Below are 15,918 nucleotides of genomic sequence, written 5' to 3'. Positions count from 1 at the left end.
CCATACGAAAGTTAGGTTGAAAATTACTAAAAGTGGGTTAACTCACTAACAAAAAACGTCAGAAACACTAAATTTCACATAAGAAATGGCAGATGAAAGCTGCACTCAGATTTTTTACAAAATGGAAAATGGGCGTGGCGTCGCCCACTTATGGGTCAAAAACCATATCTCAGGAACTACTCGACCGATTTCAATGAAACTTGGTTTGGAATAGTTTCCTTACATCCCAATGATATATTGAGAAAATAGGCCAAATCGCTTCACAACCACGCCTACTTCCTATATACCAGAACTTTGAAGACAATCTGAATTGTTTACTTTACAATATATTAAGTAAGCACTAGTGAAGATATCGGTGCAGAACTTTGCACAAATACTATGTTAATAGTGTGGCAGTCCCATTCTAAAAATCGCCGAAATCGGACCATAGGTTTTTAAGGCCCCATATATCGAACACGAGGACCTCGGTGCTTCTAACCTAATATTATGGTTTCCAACTTTTAATGCACTTTATACAATATATATGACGAATATGAGGGTCAAATTGTGTATTATATAATATAAATAAAGTTAAATAAATAAATTGCGAGAGTATAAAATGTTCGGTTACACCCTTCCTTACTTGTTTATATTCAAATCTTATTTCATTCTTCGCCGCATCGTTTTATTGCCAAAGAAATTATTCAAGAATTGTAGTTTTCCTAGCCGTTGATTATAAAAGTATTCATATAGTTTACGTGACTTCTGCCTGATGCTCAAATTTTGCAAATACAAACAGTATTGTTAGATAAAATAATATTTATTTAGATGTAGTAAATTTATATTACAATAATTTGGCTTTTAAGTATGCAAAGCGCGTACACTTTTGTGAGCGTTTGCTAAACACATATTTCATGTTTTTTTTTGTATTTTTGTTTTGTAAAAATTCTTAATAGTATTGACAATATTTCATTTAAAATACTTCATAAAATGGTAGTCAATTTGTGAACTTGCAATACAGCTTTGTAAAAATGTTGTATCATATATTTGCTGCAAAATGTTATTATTACTTCTATACTGTTTCAGAATTCCATTTTAAATGTATGATTCATTCTTATTCCATAATACTTAATACGTTTGGACTGGAAACGAACTTTTTTTTTTGGGTACGTTTAGGTATGCATGCATATAACAACTTGCCATAGTGAAAAATATTGCGCAATATTTTATGTATGTAGGTATGAGTTTAATGTGTAAATGTTTTTTTAGTGGCTGCAATCGGGCCTATTTTGAAATGCAACATTATTTATGGAATATTTGATTCTTTTTTATATGAGTATGAATATTTTATGAGTTAAACATTAAATTATAAAAAACAACTATTTTAAATTTTCGATTTCGTATATAATTTCAAATATAATGAATATATTTTCGTACAAAAAGAAAACCTTAATGTATGAAAATGAGAATGTGTAGTATGTGGCTCGGTAAATCAGCTGAAAGACACACTCTAAGCAATTGAAAGTATAGAATATGTGTAATTGGTATCAGTATGGAAAATGAATAGTCTCGAAATTCATTAGCATTTTGGTCATGAAAACTTGCTACAAAAAATTACTTTGAGTGTTATAATAAAAAAGGGAAATGTAAGAATAGAAAGCCTAAGAAATCCAGATGAAAATATGCTTTACGTATAACTTCCAACACTTTATATACTTACATAAATGTATACGTATAACAGCATTTACTGTTTGTTCTGATTACTAGCGTTATTATTGATCTTCTCACCAGTACCACCCGCGACACCACCATTACCTGTATTGCGTTGCGGAAAACCACCAAAACCAGGTATTGCTGCTCTTTGATCCTCCATTCGGCCACTTTGTACCTTCATTATTAATGAGAAGAAATCCTCATCAGGCACGGTCGTACCACCAGCACGTCCACTGCCGCCAGCAGTGCGACCACCAGCTACAGCATTAGCACGTGTTGGCGCCTCTGCGTCCATGGTGACATTCGATCGTGGTAGCTCAGAGCGTTGTTCTTCCAAACGTGAGCCTTGACAGCGTACCAACATTTCCAAAAAGTCATCATCAGGTTGTTGAGTAGTTGTAGCACTACGTGCCAGCTGTCCATGTGCATGATTATGACCCGGGTTGGTGCCAGCAACGGCATTCGAATTACTGAAAGACTTTACGCTAACTGCAACACTGTTATCGCCACCATTGCCGCTGGATATGGAGTTTTGCTGTGCTAATGGCTTACGTGTAGCACCCGAACTCGATGTGAGTGCCGATGGCCCACCTGCTATTGGCGCCGTTGTATTTGGTGGATTTTTACCAATTTTAATGGAACAACGCTGATCATCCATTCGTTTTGATTGTGAGCGTGATAGAAGATCGAAAAAGTCTTCATCAGCCTTGACTTTTGTACCAATTCCTTTGGGAACGCGTTTGTCATCTAATGTATTATTTTGATTCGCATGTTTTCCATCTGGAGTGATTTTAATTAAATCTAATTGCTCCATACTTTGACGTCTCACACGTACCTAAAACAGTATCATAGATAATTAGTATTTATAAGAGCGTAATAAAACTGTAAACAACATACCATACGACTTTGTGAGCTTCCTGAACTATCGGAGCGTTGATCAATAATAGCTGACACATCTGATGCAATTGAACGTTCTTCGCAGTCAATGGGTGAATCGGGCAATCCTAGCAATTTTCGCAAGTCAGAGATGTTAACCCTGGCTGTACTTTCGCCAATAGGGTCTTGTAATTCAACGGCTAGAATAAGATGTGCCTCGGCATACAACAGGGCCTTTTCGTGGTTCCCGATAGCAGAATGTGCATTACCGAGTGACCAACAAGCACGTGCTTCTCCAACACGATCGCCCAGTTCTTGTGCTATGGCTAAATGACGATGATGGTAGTCAATGGCCGTTGAAAATTCCCGCAGCAGAGTATATGTATTTCCAAGGCTGTAACATGCCTGTGCCTCAACTTCACGCTCTCCAAGTTCGATAGCCAAAGCTAGAGTTCTTTTGTAATGATCTGCTGCTTCTTCAAATTGTCCCAGAAATATATGGGAATTTCCTAAATTGCTATTAGCGCGACGTTCAGCGGATCGATCACCGAATTCCCGTGCAATGCAAAGTCGTTCTTGATGATGTTCAATAGCAGCTTGGAAATTGCCTATAATAAATGCAATAATGTTTAAATAATGTCTGAATAAAATAATATTAATACCACTTTATAAGTGAACTTACCCAGCAAATAATAAGTATTGCCCAAGTTTCCACATGCTCTACCTTGTGCACTACGATCTCCCAATTCTCTCATCAATTTCAAATTTTCTTGATAAAACTCAACCGCTTTACTCAATGCCTCGCGTACATCGTCTCCATAGTCGCCAGGATTACCCTGCCCCATATGTTTTCCTTTTGCATGATATACGTTTCCCAAATTATAAAGAGCACGACCTTCCGAGAGTTTATCTCCAAGTTGTCGTGCTAAGGTCAGATGACGATCGCAACAAATAGCTGCTTCATTAAATCGTCCCATAACTTTTAAGGTGTTTCCCAAATTTCCCGACGACTTGGCCTCGCCCAACTTGTCATTCATAGTGCGCGCTAGTGTAAGATCAAGTTTATGATATTGCATGGCTTTAGCATAATCTCCCAAATAGAAGTACGCGTTTCCCAATTGAGAATATATCGCGGACAAGGTACGCAAATCACTTGTGCCTGCTTGTATAGCTGCTTGAAAGAATGCCACACCTGAACGACAGTCTCCAGATTTACATAGCCGTTCACCCTCTAATGCCAACTCCAAACACATACTTGAGCTTCCATCGGATGCACCTGCACCTTGATCCATAATTCCGCCACCTCCGGCGCTAGATACATTTTCTGCAGAAGCCGATAAAGACGACATGACGCGTCCTTGCAGCTTTCTTCACCTTGGGATTTAATATGCACAGTTAAAGTAGTAGTGAATGAGCTCTATTCCAAGTAGTTTTTGCTTATCATTATATTGTGTAAACTACTACAATTTTATAGGACTCTAATTGTATTTACGAAATATAGTTAGTTTCAAGAACTTTTTCGCTTTTGCTTTTGCTTTTTATATCACTACAATTGAAAATTTACAAAGAAATTATTCATGGCTTATGGTGTATAAAACTAAGGATTGGTGGTGAATATTCAGAGTTGTATTTAAGGTTTGAAACTATTTAATTTAAATAACAAAATTTAATATCTGGATGAGAGTAGTTATACATTTTAAAGTTAGATTAAATAATAAACATATGTAGACCATATATGAAGGTTTTTTATGAATAAATTGTGTCCTCTTTTCGTAAGTATATTTAATATTATTATGATTTGTGCTAGCCACCTTATTCAAAATACATTTAACTCACCACAAAATGGCCGTCCGAGTAGCTCAATTTGTTGTTGCAACTCACCAAAGAACTGTCTCGGTACGCACAAATGACGAAAGTAGCTCAATATGTTCCATTTCTGAATCAGAGTGAACGAAAGGAAAAAATTTGTAGAAACGTTGAAAGGCGCTGTCCGCAAATTCGTGTAATTTCTTACATTTATAGTAACTAAGTTTAATAAAACCATATAACTAGTTGCTTAATGTATTTTCCTAAACATATTTGGTGAAATTTGTTAAATTTTCGCATAGTATCGTCTTTGAAAGCGAATTGAAAAGGTTAAAAATTGTGCTAACGCGGAGAAAAATGCGAAGAAATTTTAACGGGAAGAAAAAGGTGTCCAGAGTTGCTCGGTCTACTTCGCAGCATTGTTGTTGCTGTCGTTAGCGACGTCGGTAGCAGAGGTTGTGTCTTTCGATTTTGTCGAGAGTGTAAAGGATTTTGTGAAAATATAAGATATTGAAATCTGTATAATTATTAGACGGTTGCTAAACTAATACAATTGTATAGCTGTGTCGCAAACAAATAAAAGAAAATCTGTATAAAAACCTAAAGCCCTAAAGTGTGGAATCAAAAATTTTTGGTTTATATCAAAAATGAATTAACGTCGCCAGCAGCGCCGTTTAACGTTTCGCTCGGGCGTTTTGACATTTGATGACATTTGCGCAGCAAAAGCGAGCGGTTGAGTATTTGCTCAAAGTGTGTAGTGGTTGAAGTGAAGCGCCCAACGAGGAATCGGCGAAAAGGAGAAAATCAATCGTTTTCTTTGGCAAACAGGTATTATTGAATTGAAAAACGTCAAAAGTAAAGAAAACAATATTACTAGTTATAATTTTGACAAAATTCTACATTATTATTTGTTTTATACTAATTTATTTAGATTTTCCATAGAATGAAAATTCATATATGCAATAGTCAGTGTATATTTTGCAATTGAGAGCAAATAATGTTAGTGAAAAAATAATATAGAACTTTGGAAGACGGATTAGATGAAACAGCTCCAAAGATGTAATCGCTAATTGATGGTATCACAATGAGTCTGACAATTAACATATGTACATTTTATACATATATGTGCATTTAGTTAGTAGTATCTCTAAGTAAGAAAGCTGTGTCCATTTTCACCAACCTTCACAAACGATTTGAAACTCATCTAATAATTTTATAGAATTTATATAAAATGTTCATATGTTTACAATCATATAAGTTTGATCTCATTTCCCATTTATTGCGAAAATTACACTCGCATTATATATGAGCAAAAAATTATTTGTGTGTGCAAATTTTCAAAGGATGTGAAGATAAACATGTGTACACTTTCCTATAAAATAACAAGTTTGAGGAAGTGTGTGATTAAATAAATTATTTCATTCATGAAAAAAAGAAATAATAATATTTAAGTATATGCCTACCAAATGGAATGAGTTATGCAATGATTGCAAATGATAGATGATATATTCTCTAGTGATGTTAAATGAACATTTCTCAAATTTTAGTTAACTTGGTAATTGACACAATTTTTCATTTTCCAAAGTTTTTTTTTTTTTATCAAGAAATAATTAACTGTCATATTCAGATTTGCAAGAAGTCGGTCAGATTAAATATTTAGTTTTATTCTAAATGATTGTAAATTAATTTAACTTTAGCTTGACAGTAAGTTAATAGACATATGTTTTAAAGAGGTTCATACGTTTTTCCGTAATATCATCATATGTATGCTAGAGCTAAGAATTAATTAAACTAGCGTATAGATGACAAAAACATAAACAATTTTACAGGAGCTACAACATTTGAGCTTGAAATCGATAGTATTTTTAATATTGATATTTATACATGTATATGAAATCTATTTTAGTTTGCCCATTAGGAGTTGAGGCTTCATTATGTATTTCTGTATATTGTCAAAAATATCCCAGAAAATATTTAAAAAGTTTATAATAATGCAATGAAGTTTAAAATTTTCATTGAAAGTGTTTTTTTATCACGCTGGGTATTTCATAAAACAAATGAAAAAGAAATAAACCATTTTTGCTGTAAACTGCGCTGACATGAAAGAGCATAAAACAACGTTGTAATATGTAACGAGTAAAGTGGGGGGAAACGAGTAAAACTATTAAAAGTAACGAGTAATATTGGAAGCTAGAATTATGAAAAAAAACATCAAAACATTAACTACGGAAAAATTAATCAAAATGTTAACTTATTGGTGCAATGCATTTAGAACGGATTATATACTAAAGATTAAATTTTTTAGACAATAATAGTAAAATTCTGTGTAAAAAATCCTTAGAAATTGTTGAGATTTCAGAGCAATCAATTTGACAATAATCTGGCAACATCAATTATAAGCAATAACAAGCGAGTCAAAAAGGGAATTGGAACTAATTTTTAGTTATATTTTTTTTATATATTGTGCAGTATCTCCTAGGCATAGTCGGTTAAAAAGTAGAAGGAGAAAAAATTAGACGAACGAGCGAACAGGGCTCATAACACATGTGCAGAACGAAAAAATTAAATTGGTTCCTCTATCGTTGTCGTCATTGTCGGTAAAACAGTGGAATCTCTTCACGTATAATAGAGAAAATGTGTAGGGAAATATAATTTTTTGATATTTTTATTATAATCAAAACGCTCAAAATTTGAATGTTTAGTTAACTGCATAAGTGTTGATTTACAAATAAAGCATTCCAGAGGCCGATAAAAGTGAAATAAAATGTTTTTGCAATGCGCTTAAAAAAACTGAAGTTCAAGCAGCTTTAACCAGAACGTAATATTTTTTTGGTTGAAAAGCAAGCAAAGTGCATTGGTAAAAAATTTAAAGGTTACATTTTTATTAAAATAGGGATTTTCTGGTTAAATAAAGTTTAATTATTTTTAGATTATTGATTATGTAGCATTTTTTTCATATTTCTACGTCTTTCGTTCCGTCGTTTTACTTTCATTCGTGAGTACGTATCATGTGCAGGCACGTGTGGTAGTGTTCGTGAATGTGTATTAATCTGTTAGTATGTGTACGTGATTTATTTCGATACGAGAAATATTAAAATTTCACACAAAAATATTAAAAATAAACCGAAAAGCATGACATCAAGCAAGAGCTATTATATTGAATTCCTTAAACTGTCGCTTTATGAAACACCTATTTCGTGAAAATGTGTCAATATTTACATTATTTTGAAATTGAGATATCGAATAAATAAGAATATTATTTGTTTTATTCAGAACAGTTTCAAATCAATATTGGTAATGTAATAAATGAAAATTATAGTTTCCCAAAGTATTATATAGATGTATATCCTTCGATGTATGTTATTCAAATGTGTATGTACAATATATAAAACATTGAATTGCAAAAAGAAAGCACGAAAATTATATTATTTATATTTTCCACTTAATATTAATGAAATTTCATTGACAATTGGCGTTTATATGTTCATTTCAGTTAAAAAACACATGCCATTAAACATCTCAGCTTTATATATATAAGTAGATAAAAATATATTTTTATAAAAAGAATTTAACCTTATGTTAGTTATAGTAAATGCCACACATTTAATGATTAATTATCAGAAAAAGTTCGATGGGTGCCAAACATCGTAAAGTTTATCTAAGAAACTACATTTATAAACATGGTATATCTATAGAAATATACAAATATTTTTTCTGGTTTAAATTGCCCAGCTAATTATTTTTAGTATATAGTACATATTCAGTACATTTGTATTCAATGATAGTCATGTCGCAACTAGGCTGTTTGTACGGCATATCATAAAATTTTTAAATATATCTTATCACTCATGCCAACGATCTGCTATCATTTTGAAAAATTATTAAAATTAACACTCCATAATATGTAGTCGTGCATTAAGCAGATAAAAACATTTGCGGAATGCACTATTAACCTGTGTTCAACACTAAAGCATAGAAATGTTAAAAGTTAATGTAAATTTAAGTATGGTGGATTTGCACAATCGCAGTTCTATTTCACTTTTTTTTTGTTCTTGCACTTCTTATACCCTTTCACATAGCCTTATCATTATATATATATTCAAAGTTAATTATTCATCCTTTAGTAAGGTATTCAGGCGATATTGTGTAGAAGGTCTTCCAATGAGATAAATCTTTTCTGCCATAATGGATTTAGACCATTAAATTTACTTGCTTACTCCGTGTTATACGTTATCTATCTAAGCACCACGAATGCTTCATTATTGCATCACTTACATTTTCCAAGATTGTTCAGAGATAGTTGGAGTTTTAATATCTCAAAATATGGCCGTTGAATGCTAAGCGACTAAAAAACATTTATTTAGCCAAATTCATTCCAATTTTTTTGTTCACAGATTTAAAATTTTTGTATTATATTATTATATTATAGGAATCAGTTTATAATTATTGCACAAAATTATAATATTTAATAATATTTGTTTTATATTCTTTTCAGTGATGTACTATCGTAATGGTTTCCCTTTCCCTATTTAGCTGAAAAGTATAACGATATCTTGCACTTCTCCCATATTATAATGTTTACAATGTCGGCAATGAAGTTGTGTTGACATTGTGCGTGACAAATTAGAAAATATCAAAAAGGACACACGGACCGCTGAAGTCTAATACCACCAAGTAAGTTGCAAAAAAGTCACTTCAAAGAAGAATGTTTCAAATATTTTGCAAATATTTTAGATAATCGTGTGTCCGAGAAGGGGCAGAATTGACAAACAATTCTATATGTTTTAGGAGGCAAAGGAACATTGCACATAAACTAGACATAACAAAAACATTACTTAATCAATACAATAATAATTTAGTATAAAGCTTCAATAGAACTGCATTCAATGTGCCATTTCATCTGGAGATAAGGTTCGCACTATTCCCCACATTTAATATATATTAATATATTTAACATAGATGCTTAAGTAAAGTATTATATACCAAAAACATAAAAGAAAAGAAAAGGATACGCAACAGAAGAATTCCCTCCACTTACTCGCGTCAAACAACAAAACTATTACAGAAGCAGTTATCTAAATAATTGCATTCGCACCACTTTAAGGTAAATTATATAAATATATATAATATATAAAAATGAGTGTATATAATAAGTCTGATTTTGTTCTTTTTCTGTACAGATAATCTCTGTCTCGCTTAACATACTTATCCCTAACTAAAGCTTACAGTTTTGCATACAATAATCAAAGTTGGTTAAAAATTACTCTCCAGAACTCGAATTTATAAGTTTTATAAAATTTGAGCGCGTTACAAACAAAAAGTCAACGAATGATAGTCCATCTAACAGAATTTGTGGTGATTATTGGATAGCTACATGTTTGTAAAATCACAGCATTAACAACATAAAACAGTAAGACATTGCTCTATAATAACACAACTGTTTAGAGAAATACAACCAGTATAAGAAATCCCCAAACCCTGAAACGTTTCTTTAAAATTTCTTGGATAAAGGAAATAAGCGCAGCAGAAGAACATAAGCAGGAAGAATAACTGGAAATAAATACAAAGCAAGAAAATGTCATCGGGAACATTTGTTGATCGAATTGATCCATTCGCTAAACGCTCACTGAAGAAGAAAAGTAAAAAAAGTCAGGGTTCCTCGCGTTACAGAAATTCTCAGGATGTGGAGCTTCAACAATTGCCGCCGTTAAAAGGTAAATGTAATTACATGAAGCTCCTTGCTGCTTAGTTTTCTAAAATATAACCATAATTATAACACGAAGTGAAGCTCATTTACAGTAAACGGGTATACTCGTAACTTGTAAATTTGCTAAAACATTAACTACATTTGCTGTGCAACATACATTTTGTGAAGCACAAGAAATTTGATGGTATTTTTTTTTCTCAATCTATTTACCAGCCGATTGCTCGAGTTTGGAACAAGAAGAGTTATTCATTCGTAAATTACGTCAGTGCTGTGTATCTTTTGATTTTATGGATCCAGTAACGGATTTAAAAGGGAAAGAAATAAAGAGAGCTGCTCTAAATGACCTCTCCAATTATATAACACATGGCAGGGGAGTGCTCACGGAACCTGTGTATCCAGAAATTATACGAATGGTATGTAAAATATCCTATACTCCTTATTGAGTACTAGATCAAGTTTCTTTCGCTTTAGATTTCATGTAACTTGTTCCGCACACTGCCTCCCAGTGAAAACCCCGATTTTGATCCTGAAGAAGATGATCCGACATTAGAAGCTTCATGGCCACATTTGCAGTTAGTTTACGAAGTATTCCTGCGTTTTTTGGAATCGCAGGACTTTCAAGCGACCATAGGCAAACGTGTAATTGACCAGAAATTCGTTTTACAGGTGAGATGAAGTGGAAATACAAAAGAAAAATTACACACTAGAATTTCAACTTCGTCATCGAAGATTAATTACATAGTCAGGGTTCGAAAAATATTAATACTTAACAACTTACAAAGTCGATGGTGCTACATTTTTTACATAAATTTTTATTTACATTTTTGATTTGTCTGTGAAAGATGTAATTTCACCACTGACCTATAATAAGGAGTTGCCACACATCTTATTTTTTATTATTTTTGATGTGCTTTTAAAACATAATGCAAATGAAAACTGAACTAAAATGTTTGTTTTTCTTTTTTACTTTTTAATGACCAAACAGCTTTTGGAGCTCTTCGATTCTGAGGATCCACGTGAACGTGATTTTTTGAAAACCGTTTTACATCGCATCTATGGAAAATTCTTAGGATTACGCGCTTTTATACGAAAACAAATTAATAATATTTTTTTGCGTTTTATTTACGAAACAGAGCATTTCAATGGCGTCGGCGAATTACTGGAGATATTGGGCAGGTAAAATATTGATATTTCTCCAGTGACAAGTGACAAACAAAATATTCACACATAATACGAACTAATTTGTAAATACGATCGCTTTGCAGTATCATTAATGGTTTTGCCTTGCCTCTGAAGGCCGAACATAAGCAGTTTCTGGTGAAGGTGCTATTGCCGCTGCACAAAGTGAAATGCCTTGGGTTGTATCACGCTCAACTGGCTTATTGCATCGTTCAGTTTCTGGAAAAGGATCCATACCTGACTGAACCGGTGGTTCGAGGACTATTAAAGTTTTGGCCAAAAACATGCTCGCAAAAGGAGGTTATGTTTTTGGGAGAAATCGAGGAAATTTTGGATGTCATTGATCCGCCACAATTTGTGAAGATACAGGAACCATTGTTTCGTCAGATCGCCAAATGTGTGTCAAGTCCGCATTTTCAAGTGAGTGTGCATTACAAAGATGGCTTTTCCTGATTCCGATTGTTCCTTATTTTTTTATTTTCGCTTTTGTTTGTTTAGGTTGCCGAGCGTGCACTTTTCCTTTGGAATAATGAATATGCAATGTCGTTGATAGAGGAGAATAACGCCGTCATTATGCCGATTATGTTTCCGGCACTGTACAGAATTAGTAAAGAACACTGGAATCAGACGATCGTTGCCTTGGTTTACAACGTGCTAAAGACATTTATGGAAATGAACTCAAAGCTCTTTGATGAACTAACCGCTAGCTATAAAGCTGAGCGACAAAAGTAAATACATGTCACTCTTTCATATTTCCGTTCGTTATTTATTAAATAAAATTTTATGTTTTCAGAGAGAAGAAGCGCGAGCGTGATCGTGAAGAATTGTGGAAAAAATTACATGAACTTGAGATAAATCGTGCAAAAAGCGGCAGTGCCGCTGGCACATCAGCGGCTAATGCGGTGCTAGGAGCTGGTGTTAGTGGCGGCAGTGCCGCCGGCTCACAACAAATCATCAACTCTTATCAACAACAACAACAATCGAATGCTAACATTGTAAACAGTGGAAGCGGTGGTGGCTCCGGTGACAACAATCCTGCCTTACTTAGCGGCGGTGCACAAAGTGGCGGGACCTCAGTAAACGCCAGCGGTACGAATGCGTTTGCCAAAGTCAAAGGCGACAAAGCAGATAACTAAACTATGAGGCGAACAATGGGATGGATACAAAATAAAACAAAAAACAAACAAAGTAAAAGCAAAGCAAATAAACTTAATAATATAACTTAGCGGAGTTCAAAAAACATGAAGGAAAATATTGGTGTTGTGTAAGTCAGAAAAGAGCTTGGCATTTTTTGTGCATCTATAACTTAGTGTAAGCCGCAAAAAACAAAGGAGCATATTATTAAGTGAACTTGAAGTCCCTATCGAAAAAATATAAACAAACAAAAATTACAAAAACATAACAACAGCACTACACCAACATGATCAAAATGAAAGCGTTTCACCAACACCGGCATCATTATAATAAGATCAGAAACTAGAAGTAGAAGCTAAATGTTGATAATAGACGCAGATGCCGGCGCAAATAATGTACACCACAATGTGGATGAAAAGCAGCACACATACAACTGGGATCGTGGTATTACATAAACAAAAGAAAAACGTATGAAAAGCATAATTAATATTATATTATGAATATAAAAATACCTATTATTTTACGATTAAAAAAAAAAGAAATACTAAATAAAATAATTAATACAAGTATATGAGGAGGATGAAAATGCAAATAAAAATAGTGAAGAAATGCTAGAAACTATAATCTAACTGTAGAACAGCAAGTCTTTCTCCTTAAAACGATACTACTTATACTTGTTCTATACAACTAACGAGAACATTTCGTGCTATTCATTCTAATTCTACCATCTTGCTAGTTAGACAACTTAGATGCAACTGTAGCGAGCGTACTGCAATTCATATGCTTTTTCACAACAAACTTTTCGTTTGAACTAAACAATTTCTGTAGGTTTCAATAGTAAACGTAACACGAAAATATTCTTTATATGTAGGTTGAGTAGTAAAACCAGAATTCTTTTATTGTTTTCTTTATGATTTCTTTAAGAGTGTTAATCTTAATTTCCTCAACGGTTTCTGTGCAAAATATAGTATATCGCTTGGATATATTCGTATGTGTAAACTTAAGTTCTTTAACAAAATAAATTATAGGGATATTTATTAAGCAAAAAGAAAAAAATGGGATTATTTTTTATTGAAAGATTCAACATAATCAAATCAACACGCATTATTTAAACGAAAACCAAACCAAATGCGTAATAAACAGTATAAAAACAAATTGAACGAAACATTGTGTAAACCCGCAATAAAAGTATTAAAAACGTTTGTTATTTCGAAAATTCATAAAGCATACAAGCACATAAAGTAAAGTAAAAGCATACACATTGCGAGCAATTGTGATTTTATGTGACCGAGATTCCAGTTGCTGCGTACATCTGCTATAGAAATCAACGTAAAAAATATTCCATACGCGAAAAATGCTTATACCGTTAAAAAAAAATAGATCAATAAAGGTATATATTCTAATATACATACATATGCGAAAAAAACAGTGTCTAGTTGACAACTGATATTGTGTGTATGAGTGCAATAGATTTGGTAAGGCCTAATGCAAAACTTATCTGTATGTAAAAATGAAAACAATTACAAAATATACATACATCTAACAGTGCTATATTTCTCACGTTCATGCATATTCATACATTCGCACTTGCAGTTTTAAATACAAGTATAATAACATTTTTTATGAAACAAAAAAACGAAAGAAAGCGTACGTGCCAAGTCAAACATATTTAAGTTGTACGCGCTTGTTTTCATTTAATTACTCCCTAACTTTCTACTTTAAATATTTTCGCAATTAGACTCTATTTACTTTGCTATTTTTAATTTAATAAAATTTAATGCTGTTAAATTTACAGGTATGCGTTGTAATATTTACGTTTAATTTTAACTGCAAAACCAAAACTAATTTATGTCTTCAAAGTTGTTAATTGTATGCATTTAAATTATATATGAACAACGCTGTTGGTTCCAAAACTCTAGCAACGAGTTCAGTTTATTAGAATTTGTTTGAAATAATTTATGCTTGTTCAATGTACGATGCGATATATTCTTACTCAACTCAGTTTAATTTGTCTAGTTTCTCAACTGCATTAAAAATAAATAAAATAACAATTATATATATATATAGATAATACATTCATTAATTCGATTAAGTTTCACATTATATAATCACATGGATTCATTGTTGCGTTATTATAAGCGACACACAATTTTGGGCCACGGAAATGTTGACTTGTTATGTTTTTTAATTTTTTTAAATTAATTTTTTTTTATTTTTTTATATTTTTTTTTTATTTTTTTTAATAAAAAAAAAGTTTATATTTTTTTAAATAAAAAAAAATTTATATTTTTTTTAATTAAAATTTTTTTTTTATAAATTTTTAAATTAAAATTTTTTTTATATTTTTTTTAATTAAAATTTTTTTTTTATAATTTTTTAAATTAAAATTTTTTTTTATATTTTTTTTAATTAAAAATATTTTTTTTATTTTTTTTATATTTTTTTATATTTTTTTAAATTAAAATTTTTTTTATATTTTTTTAAATTAAAATTTTTTTTTTATATTTTTTTAAATTAAAAATATTTTTTATATTTTTTTAAATTAAAATTTTTTTTTTATATTTTTTTGTTAGCCAACTATGTTCACACATACCGAAAATCACTTTTCATCATAAAAGCCTCTTTTCTACAGCTCCATATTTGTATGTATTTGTGTAGGCTTATTTCAGACATGATTGATGTTTATCGTTTTGTTTTCTGCAAAAGTGTTGGCATTCTAAATTTCATGTATGGAATACATATGCTAAGAATGTATACGTGTGTGACATCTACATACATATGTACATATATTAACATGAAAAAAGCCGCAGAACAAAAATTATTTCATACTACATGAGAACAACAAGCAGATTGAATTCAAAATCTTGCGAGAATATTTTGATTGTTGAACGACTACTTTTTAAATTTGCTATAATTTTTTTTATAGATCTGTGGGAGACTCAATTATTATTTTATTATAAATTTTTCTTATTTTCTCTCTTAAAAAGCGTTTGTAGCTACAACTCGGTTGTGATATTGTGACAACAGAAATAATAAATATATGCCAACAAATAGCGCGAATATTTTGAATAAGTTGTGCAGTCGAACGCAAATGAAATTTTACTTAGTTTGCATTAAAGCAAGATACAATTTTCATTACATTTATAAACGACAATAAACAATATTAAAATATATTTTTTCATTTACTTAAATAGTTTATTATCACTATAGGTTGCAAAGAAATTATTGAAATTATAATTTCTGAGAAATTTGTATTTACAAATATGTTTGTATTGTGAATTTTTTTAAATCTGGCATACAACAAATTGCACATACAAAATTATATAAATAAAATATTTAATTTTCACAAATTTAAAATATTAATCGGCATTTAAAAAATTTAATTACTTTACGCTCATCAACACTTTTTGTTGTAATTTCTAAAAGAAATAGTTGGCCGCTAGTCTTTCAATTTAATATTCATACATTTTGAAAATGTTTCTTTTTTTCACTCAAACATTTTTACTTTTTGCAAATATTTCATA

At 31.5% G+C, this 15,918-nt stretch overlaps 2 protein-coding genes across 7 annotated transcripts; one reads left to right on the top strand and one right to left on the bottom strand.

The window, feature by feature from the left end:
• Positions 1 to 780: 780 nt before the first annotated feature.
• On the bottom strand, positions 781 to 4,177 carry LOC105211344 (G-protein-signaling modulator 2). Its single transcript, XM_011182721.3, has 3 exons — positions 3,251 to 4,177; positions 2,590 to 3,176; positions 781 to 2,527 (listed from the first exon to the last, which is right to left on the bottom strand). Exons 1-3 carry the CDS (start codon positions 3,915 to 3,917, stop codon positions 1,724 to 1,726), a joined length of 2,058 nt encoding a protein of 685 aa, XP_011181023.1. The 5' UTR covers positions 3,918 to 4,177; the 3' UTR covers positions 781 to 1,723.
• A 308-nt stretch (positions 4,178 to 4,485) lies between these two features.
• Positions 4,486 to 13,967, top strand: Ppp2r5a_2 (serine/threonine-protein phosphatase 2A 56 kDa regulatory subunit epsilon isoform). 6 transcript variants are annotated; one of them, XM_011182724.3, is made up of 11 exons: positions 4,486 to 5,202; positions 8,870 to 9,048; positions 9,109 to 9,478; positions 9,555 to 9,784; positions 9,886 to 10,088; positions 10,295 to 10,494; positions 10,553 to 10,747; positions 11,067 to 11,257; positions 11,347 to 11,680; positions 11,759 to 11,988; positions 12,054 to 13,967. In XM_011182724.3, exons 5-11 carry the CDS (start codon positions 9,950 to 9,952, stop codon positions 12,394 to 12,396), a joined length of 1,632 nt encoding a protein of 543 aa, XP_011181026.1. In that variant the 5' UTR covers positions 4,486 to 5,202; positions 8,870 to 9,048; positions 9,109 to 9,478; positions 9,555 to 9,784; positions 9,886 to 9,949; the 3' UTR covers positions 12,397 to 13,967. The 6 variants fall into 6 exon arrangements, with proteins under 6 accessions (XP_011181026.1, XP_011181029.1, XP_028895461.1 ...); XM_011182727.3 differs by having other exon boundaries at positions 4,487 to 5,202; positions 9,109 to 9,285; positions 9,334 to 9,478; positions 9,555 to 10,088; XM_029039628.2 differs by lacking the exon at positions 4,486 to 5,202 and adding an exon at positions 6,827 to 6,971 and having other exon boundaries at positions 9,555 to 10,088.
• The last annotated feature ends 1,951 nt before the right edge of the window (positions 13,968 to 15,918 follow it).

The sequence above is a fragment of the Zeugodacus cucurbitae genome, chromosome 2 (genome assembly GCF_028554725.1).
Source record: "Zeugodacus cucurbitae isolate PBARC_wt_2022May chromosome 2, idZeuCucr1.2, whole genome shotgun sequence".
Classification (NCBI taxonomy): Eukaryota; Metazoa; Arthropoda; class Insecta; order Diptera; family Tephritidae; genus Zeugodacus; species Zeugodacus cucurbitae.
The sequence above is the reverse complement of the archived record's forward strand: the minus strand, read 5'-3'. Positions and strand labels throughout refer to the sequence as shown.

Coding starts and splice junctions, on each gene's coding strand:
- LOC105211344 (XM_011182721.3), bottom strand. CDS start 3,917: ATGTCGTCTTTATCGGCTTCTGCAGAAAATGTATCTAGCGCCGGAGGT. Junction 3,177..3,250: donor CAATACTTATTATTTGCTGG/GTAAGTTCACTT, acceptor CATTTATTATAG/GCAATTTCCAAGCTGCTATT. Junction 2,528..2,589: donor GAAGCTCACAAAGTCGTATG/GTATGTTGTTTA, acceptor ATACTGTTTTAG/GTACGTGTGAGACGTCAAAG.
- Ppp2r5a_2 (XM_011182724.3), top strand. CDS start 9,950: ATGTCATCGGGAACATTTGTTGATCGAATTGATCCATTCGCTAAACGC. Junction 10,748..11,066: donor ACCAGAAATTCGTTTTACAG/GTGAGATGAAGT, acceptor ATGACCAAACAG/CTTTTGGAGCTCTTCGATTC. Junction 11,681..11,758: donor TGTCAAGTCCGCATTTTCAA/GTGAGTGTGCAT, acceptor TTGTTTGTTTAG/GTTGCCGAGCGTGCACTTTT.